The 9263-nt window shown below is 35.8% G+C and overlaps 1 protein-coding gene across 2 annotated transcripts in view; it reads right to left on the bottom strand.

Moving 5' to 3' along the window:
- Positions 1-469: 469 nt before the first annotated feature.
- Positions 470-9263, bottom strand: part of VEGFC (vascular endothelial growth factor C) — a 68543-nt gene continuing 59749 nt past the window's right edge. For both annotated transcript variants that reach the window (XM_054295637.1, XM_054295638.1), the window contains exons 4-7: positions 8339-8490; positions 5594-5703; positions 5031-5361; positions 470-1225 (exon numbers count right to left, since the gene is read on the bottom strand). In XM_054295637.1, coding sequence (XP_054151612.1) covers positions 1111-1225; positions 5031-5361; positions 5594-5703; positions 8339-8490 — 708 coding nt within the window. In that variant the 3' untranslated portion in view covers positions 470-1110. The remainder of the gene's footprint in view (positions 1226-5030; positions 5362-5593; positions 5704-8338; positions 8491-9263) is intronic.

The following is a 9263-nucleotide window of genomic DNA, read 5'->3' as shown; positions in this document are numbered from 1 at the left end:
CCAACTTCTAAGTTAAAAATCTTACCTTGTTTTAAAATTGTAGATGTTTGATTTCATATTTTCTGAAAGAGATTTTTTCAATGTAGAGACTGTGTCAATCCACAGCAGACTGGTACAAGTCCTTTCATGTCCCCATTGGAATATATTTTTTCCCCTTTAAAATATATTTGCATCTGTATACATTGATCAAGAGATCTGATTTGACTACGTAATGGTAAACTCATCAAAGCATTTTGAAAGACTTAGCTGTAAAATTTATAACGTAGCCTGTAACACTAAATAAAAAACAATCTTGGTATTTCCACTTACATGCCAATAATCTTGAATGGACTCAGTTTTATACTTTTCCTTGGGAATGACACCAAGAAATAAAATAGGAGATGAATATATTAGAATGTGAGTAGTTGCTGCTGTGTTTTAAACATAGTCCTTATACTTGGGCAATGTACAGAATCTCCAATGTTCTCCTTGTTATTAATTATGCCTTTTCTACTTTCATTGTAGAGACAGAAGTACCACTGGCTCACAAAACCGTCAATATAATTCTGCCACATGGCAAACACAACAGATACAAGAAAATGTCTGCAGCCTTCTATCATAAAAGTGCTTTCTCCTTACTGCTTATTTCCCTGTTAAGAATCCAGAAAATAGAGCTGAATCTGAGTTCCTTTTTTAGGCAGATGATTAAACATTCTCACCATTACATAATACGATTTCCATTTTATTTTAAACATACTTTGCATGATATAAAAATATTGATCACAGTGAGCTTTAACAATTGTTACTGCTATAAACAGAAATGCTGCACGATGGTTTTAGTGGAAATAAATTATATAGTCATTATCTCTTAAAAAAAAAAAATCACAAGAAGGAGAACCTAGGCATTTGGTCATTGACAGAAAACAAGTCCTTATTGAGTTCTTTACAAAATGCGAACCCCAGTTGTTTTCTATATTTGCTTTCCACATCTTGAGGAAAAGCACGAGTCTGTCTCTGAAAGCCCCACAGGGTCTCTGGTGAACATTTAATTCCAAATATTAGCAAAGTTTCTGTTGCTCTTTTGTTCTAATGGAAAAGTGTACACCAGCGTAGCAAGTAGTGCTCTCTTGGCTAATTCATAAGTGGTCTTTTCCAATATGTAGGTACACAGCGGCACACTTCTTCACTGAAGTAAAAGCCAGCGTCGCAGCGTCTCGTCCGCACTGTGCACGGAGGTCTGTAACAACTGAAGAAAGGGGAAAAAAAGTGGGCATTAGTATAAAACCATTGTTTATAGTTAACTGGAACAGAAAGCTGTGTGCCTTCACACTGCTATTTCTCAACAGAATATTTAATTCCTACAAATACATATATTTTATGTTCTTACAAACAATTTTAGTTGAACTATTCTTTACAAAAGACAATGAAACAATAACAAATTATACTGAAATTATTCTATTGCAACAGATACATATGGATCTTTTTTTATCACACTGCTGGCTGTAGTTGCATTCTAATCTCGAGTACTATTTTTTAGTTTTAGTTTGAAAATAGGATATATTTCTGTACTCAGATTGGTTAGTTGTAACCTACTGCATGCTGCAAATTGGAGGTGGTAATCCAGAATCATGTTATAACCAAATCTCTCACTCTCCTACCGAGGACTGTTTCTCATCTTATTGACTACTTCAATAAGCCCGAGAGAGGTTTGTCTACATATGTTACACTGTGACTCTGATCTTGAAAATGAGAACATACTTCCTTTCAAGCTGCAAATTCCCACAGCCAGTCTCTGAGCCAGTGGGAATACATCTGCATTCATATTGCATCTGTGTGCATTCTGAAGAAAAATCAGAGCCTATTTATCATGATTCTGATAAATCTTAGAGGAGAAAGAACAGAATTAGTGTCTATCTGATTAAAATAAGTTTAATAAGTAATACAGCATTGAACCAGAAATCACATCTCCGTGTGCAGCGGCAGAAGTTTTCCTCACCAATTCCTTGACTGAAAAATAGAACTTAGACAAAGATAATATCTCTGGTTGTCCCTGAACCCTTCCTTTTCCTATTTAATTTTTCTATTAAAACAAGAACTTGACCCAAAATAACCTTACAATAACAATGCTAAATACTTCGTGGTTTATAATAGAGACAAAGTACAAGTCTGTGATTTTTTTCAGACACTGGCAATGAGTCAAAAGACACAAGTATATGTCTTGAATTTCAGCACAGTTACAGTTAAAACTTGTATTGAAATAATGTGTGCCTGTTTGTGAAACACTGATATTATGATCTATCGCGATAACTCTTACTTGCATATATACAGCACGCTCAATTGTGCAATGTCACTCTCCTCTTCCCTTGGTAGTTCTTGTTTCAGGCTTGCGGCAACTCTTATTGTTGTTGCAAATAAGTTAGTATGTTATGTGCCTGTTTTGGATACTAAGTTACTGCTTTGCAATAATTTGTTTATGATATCAGGTCTGCACTACAGTTACATTAATTCACACCATCCAGTTCAACAAATGAATCTGGCTATGAGGAAAGTGATAAGGAATGAGGAAGACTGCAAATGGGACATTTATTAACTAGTCACATCATGTTCAGTGTTTTCAATGTCATTTATCACAGATTAGTTCACCACTGTGGTCTCTGTAATTAAGGGAGTAACATTGTTTTGTGCCACCTAACAGAAATTTGAAATCAGTAGCAGCTCATGGGAACCTCTGAAACCCCTTGCGATCTATTCCCCCGAAAATTTGGAAACAGCGGTAAAAGGCAACGAAAAGGTCTGTGGAAGGATCTAATACTCTAAGTGAAAAAGCAACCAGCTAGGGGTCCATTCTGGGAAAAAGGTACTCCACAGAGATGCAGTGGATGAAACACTGAACTCACCTTCTTGCTGTCTCTGCCATGAAAGTTCAGACCACTGTACTAAATGACAGCAAAATTAAATAAGCAGAAAAAGTGGCAAAGCCAAACTCTTCCGCATCTCTATGACTGTACACAATGAAAAGCACTCATGAAAACATTAACCATGAGGAGTTCACTTTGCTTAGGATTCATGCGTCCTTGTGAACTTCAACCTGCAGCTGGGAGTGCTATACAGCACCTCTCCCCTGTGAGTTTGTGTCTAGCAGCAGTCAAGGTCAGGTTACTTCAGTCTTATCCTTATTTGGGACATTTCAAGAGAGCAAGAAAGTCCCTCTCCTCCTCTAAAGTGCTTAACAGATGAAGTTTCCAGTTATCTGGCCCAGTCAAAACTGACCAAAATAAATTTTAGAGGTGGTAGCACAAGGTGAATAGCAGCAGAGTCATTGTAACTACATAAAATGTGGTTTCCTTAGGAAACTGCTGAACAATAGACCAGGTCTTTCAAGAGATGTGGTCTGAATGCTGTTTACAGAGTGGTTTCATGTGACAGAGGTCTGTTTCAATGAGGAAAATCTGAGCACACTGGAGCTAAGATAGATGTTTAGTCACTATTCATAGAGCTGGGCAAAGCAGCAGCAACTTTCTGTTTATGGTCAATAATTGTGAATTTTTGCTGTGCCGAATGCCCAAATTGTTACAGTGGGCACTCTAACAACTCCAATAGACGAAATGAGGAAATGCTACTTCTTGGGAAGCATAATCACCTTAAAAAGCAGTAGGCTGAGAGCTTTTTTTCCCTTCCCATCCTGTGCTTTGTAGATGATTTTGTATTCCTTTCATCTGAAGCAGGGTGTAACACTAGAGGCAGAGGCATTTAGCTACAGTGCATAAAAATATTACTGATTCAAAGCCAGAAGCTACAAGTATTACTTGTAGGACAGGGAGCTGTCTAGAACATGACTGTAGGATTATGCTCATGTCTATGGCTCACATGTCTAGCACAAATATCAACAGAATGGTACTTCCATTTATTTTTAATAAATTTGTATTGTAAATATATTTTATATTTTTATTGTATAAATTAAATTGTATAATTGATGCTGTTCTAAATGAGCAAGGAATCTTTCAGAGATAAAAAGGATGTTGCAGGATTTTTATTCCTTTTAGAAACAGCTTGTGCTGGACAGAACCAAAATGTGAGAAACCTATGCTAAGTCATTTCTTAAGGAGGAGAGATTGTCCCCTCTAACAGTGCTAACATCTACAGGACTATTGGTTCTAGAGATATAAAGTAACAACATATATAAACCTTGCTTTCTGCACTCAAAGACAAAAGAAAAAGACCTTAGAAAAAAGGTAAAAGCATCCTATATCATATTGTCCTGGGAAGTGAGAAAATGATTCTATCGTATTCAACCACAACACAACAGAGAAAGGCTGAACTTAATTTCCTTCCTCAAATACTAAGTCTTTAAATCAACCGAGATATTGAAATCAACATCAGATATTTATTATGGCATTTCTTAGCTTAAGTGCCTGACTTCTCTAGTTGTGAATGTTCTTTCAAACTGCTAGTGGGTTATCTTTGTAGCACTGCTGGAACTGAAATCTACAGTGCAAAGGCTTTGTAATGTATAAAGCTTATGTAACCAGGCTGGTTTCTTTCTCTATGCAAACATAAAATTGAATTAAAGAGAAGAAATAATTTCTGATGTTTCTAACAAGTCTTCTCTGTCACTTAAAAGGCCAAATACTTGTAAACAAGTAATGCCAGTTAATAATCTGTTCCCTCACTTTAGAGATTTCAACACAAGTATCTCTACTTGTACTTCACATTTTTCTTTATAAAGATGAACAAATGTATATATATGTATATATATAATTTTTTTTTAATTCCAACTAATTACATTTTTTCATTTTCACCAGGAAAAAAAAAGGAAAAGGAAGAAAAGTACCAGGAGCAGTCTAAGAGCACCAGAAACTAAATATGCTTTAAGATATTTATTATGTCTAGTAGCTTCCTCTTAGAGATTATAGAAGTCATAGAAGATAAAAACTGAATTGACAACAGGCTTAGAGTTTAGGACTACAAAGCAATTCAACAAGTCAGATAATGCCACAACCCAAAATTTTAGGCCTTGAACACCATAAAAGAAATAAAAACTGTGGTTTTACCTGCATGTCTGGTGATGGAACCTTTTTCCTTTCAAGAAGCATTTATTGGGAGATTCTATACATTCACAGACGCATTTTGCGGGATTTAGTGGCTGATGTCTAGGACAGGTCTTTTTACATACACACTGGCACCTCTCTTCATCAAATTCCTTGTTGGGCCCACAGGATGCAGGGATAAGTTTGTTTTTGCACGTGCACTGACACGATGACCTGTCTAACTCTTTGTGAGGTCCACAGCTCGAGGGCCGCACGCCACCTTTGCAGACACACTGACAGGTTTCTTCATCCAGCTCCTTGTTCGGTCCACAGATATGGAATCCTTCAGATGTGTCTGCAAAAGCAGCAGAGGAATCCCACTAGTACCAGAATTTTGTGTCTACTCTCTCACCTATTTTTATGTGAAGAAATGAGCAAATCCATACCTTTTATGGCGTATCAAAAACAAGCATTTATCCAAAGACAGCGACAACCAGTAGTAGCAATGATACAGAAAACGATACAAATAATTACTACAACTTCTTGTCTTTAGGAGGAGAGTTGATGCTTTAAGGGAAAGTGCTTACCAGATTCTCCAAGGTAAGAAGAGAAACCAAAATCATGCTGTGACAAACATCTGCAAATTTGATTATTCCAAATATGATTTTTCGGACAGGTCTTGTTTGCCACGTGACACCTGCGAAATTAAAAATGCTGTTGATTTACTACTATAAGAAGTCAAGGGGAAAAAAAACCTATTTTAGTTGTTGATTGCTTTAGTTTCTCACTATTGCAAATATCTTTCTAAGAGTGTCAGCTCATTCATAATTTTGATTTTATTCATGTCAAATCTGCTACTAAAGGTTCTCCCCACTTCAGAGATTTTCAATCATTTGTTGAAGAAACCTTCTCATGTATCAAGTTTTAGCTCCAAATTCCAGAAGATGGCATTTGTACTTTGCTGATGTTGATTTGAAACAGACCTAACCGTAGAACATAAGCCTCATATAGACAAGTATAAAAATTCTTTTGCATGCCAAATACTGCATGGTAACAGGCATCATTTTCCATGTAGTTCTTTGAACTACAAAATGTTTTCAAATTTAAGATGTCAAAAGACAGCAATAATAGTTTTGTAATTAATTGTGTAGGCAAAACTTAAAAAAAATAAAATCAGTTTATCAGATTTCATTCCACTTTATGTGAAAGCTATGTGCCATTAGCTGACACTTTCTCATCAGTCACTCATTCTGGCCAGCCTTCTCACATCTAAAGAATTGGACTTTCAGCAGTGATGCCTCTTCACTTTAAAAATAAAGACAATAAACAACTGAATACTTTAGTCCTCTTTTCCTGCAGCCAAGGTAGTAGTACCAAAGAAAGCAAAAACTCCAAACAGCAGCTGTTGCCTTTTTAAAGAATGAGTGAACTGAGCTGTCTGGTGAATCACTGATAGAATATTTATGTGTATTATCTCATCTTCCTTGCTTGCAATTTCTTTATCACCACAGCTGACATTACATCTTTGAACAAGTCAAGCCTAACTTCGTGTATCCGGGCTATGTAATTTATTCATTGTTTCTGCAGTATTTCTAAAATCCTACTAATCTTTTAAGACAACACCTATATTACACATTTCATGCACTTTTCATTCCCCTGAGCACCATTACTCACACATTCAAAAATGCAGGTGCTGGGATATTCTTCCGTGATCACCATTCAAGCAGACCACTCCCCTTCAACACGCTAAATCACTGCACTTGTAAAGACTGCTGCAGTTTAACATCGCCCTGCTTCACCCCAGTATAGTTAAAGTTTTATCAAACTAGTGTTTCCTGATTTCATCCCAGTAACGATCTCACTCTTGCATATGTTTCCTTGGCATATGCTTCCTTTAGCCTGCCTTCCAATTCTGCTTGAGAAATTGTATGGATAATCTACAGACATCTTATTGTATTTTGTTAAAAAAACCCAAACCAACCAAATTAAACCAAACCAAACAAAAAATCAAACCCTCCTGCTTTTTTATTGCAGGAAGCCACAGATTTCAAACTTAAATACATTAAGTAACAGTAGAGAAGACCTTTATATATTCTGATCTAGTACTATGTTGTCTTACCTCTGTTGAAGTGTGATTTCTTAGTCACAGGACAAACTGCTACCTACCTGTGAGTGCTGGTCCAAGTCTGGTATCTGTACTCTCACCTCCCTCAACTACACTTAGCTGTTTCCTGGATAGAACAAACTCTTGCACTGATCATTTCAACTGCTCTTAACTTAGAAACACAGAGAAGCTGGAGAGAGTCAACACAATTTGACTTTCTTACTGACTCTTGGGTTTGTTTTTTAATAATCTGTTAATTATGCAATTAAACTAATTATGAATAGATTTATTTCCAAGCTACTGTTTATGATCCATGTTTTGATGAAAAAATTAGATAAATTAAACTCAAATAGAATATAATCTATGTTTAGGAATGTGTCAGAAAACATCCAGACTTAAACAGATTGAAACCACTGAGGAAAATGCTTAACACCTCTGAGAAATTTGTTCTACTCATTCACCTTATTAAAAAATGTCAATTCATTCCCGATTGGTTTCTAGTTATTGACTCTTCCTCAAAGCAACTGTTAGACTGTTATGTGTTTTTGACCTCCTAAATATTTATACATCATAAAACCATCATTCAAAACTCTAAATAAAGGAAGGAAATCTTCAAGTGTTTTAATAACTTAAAATCAGATTTCTGGTACCAGATTGTTCTTTGACGTTTCTCATTCAAAATCACACACACAAAAAAATCAATATGCTACTTCTATGGAATGCCAATTAACCCTTTATTTCCCCCTTCCAGTCTATTTTATATGCACCTCTGGCACATGAAGATGTGAAGAAAGATTTGCAAGTTAACGATTCCCTAAAAAACAAGCCTTTAAAAAAAAGCATTCAAAATATGAAAATATAGATTGAGAGAGAAATATTGTCTCCTAATTATTTACAGAGATATTTTTTAGCTTTTCTTTTGAAAATAAATTGATTTTGCTGATTTTTTTTTAAGTCTCAATTGGACTGTAGCTCTTTCATCAAGCAAATCCCACATACATTACTCTTCAGTTTTAAATCATGTTGCTCCAGTTTATCTACTGGGTAGAACGGTGATGTCAATTTAGTAAAATTGTGTAAAATAATGGCAGCTCCCTTGCAGAATGCATTCTGCTACCACCATGCATAGCTTGCCTATGCAAGCTGTGAAAACTTCCCAGCAGTATTTTAAATCCGAATTATACAGGTTTGCTCATAAAGTGAAAGGCAAGACAAGGCTGATACTTACTGAGTTTGTGCTGCTGGCAAGGAGCGCCGTATGATGGAGTGGACCTGTCTGTACACGTCCAGCTTGGACATGCAGCGGCAGGACGTGTGGTTGGCGAAGCTGACGGTGACGGGCTTGGGGCCGTGGGACAGCGGCACCGTGATCTCAAACAGCTACAAACGGCAAAAAGCAAAACACCTCTGTCACAGATCCAGATAAAACTAATGGAAGGACATACAAAAAACCTATCATGAATTTAAGCTCAGATTTTTTTGTTGTTTTGTTATAATTGAATGTTCCAGCATTCAATTATATTGGTGAATAATTATTATGTGCAAAATTAATATAATGGCTATGATGTGACAACTAACATTTTTTTGTGTTAAACCCTGTTACATGCCAGTTTGCTTACTACAACATTTAATATACGAGAGGAAAATGTACAAAGAACTCATTTTTCTAGAGGAGATGACTTCAAACTGGCAGCATTTAAAAAAAAATCCAAAATGAAACTTTTGGAAGGTGCTTTGAAAAACTGAAGAATAATATAAAGAAGACAGTAAGTTACCACCTAATACATCACTTGCACAATTACAACAGCTTATGTAAAACGGCAGTATAGTGGACCTTGATCATACCAGTTCTGGATGAATAACATTTGAACTACAGCTTACCACATTTTAAAAATTTTTAGTATTTGTGTCTGTGCAAGTTATATGCCTATCCTGATAAAATATATCTTTAACTATTCTTTTTTTTTCCCAAAGTATTAGGAAATATCCACTACTGATGAAATAATCTGTAAGTGAATTAACAAGATCTTAATTTTAGTGGAAACTACAGCTCAAATGGTGAAAGAGGACAACTTCAGCAATGCCTTGTAGTAAAACTGAACAAGTGATAACAGAAGAACAGTTCAGTTTTCAATTCAGGACATCTACTTCAT

The sequence above is a fragment of the Melozone crissalis genome, unplaced genomic scaffold, assembly GCF_028551555.1.
Source record: "Melozone crissalis strain CALT ecotype California unplaced genomic scaffold, PUWL_Pcris_2 ptg000006l_1, whole genome shotgun sequence".
Lineage (NCBI taxonomy): Eukaryota > Metazoa > Chordata > Aves > Passeriformes > Passerellidae > Melozone > Melozone crissalis.
Note: the sequence above shows the minus strand (reverse complement) of the source record. Positions and strands in the feature narration are given on the sequence as shown.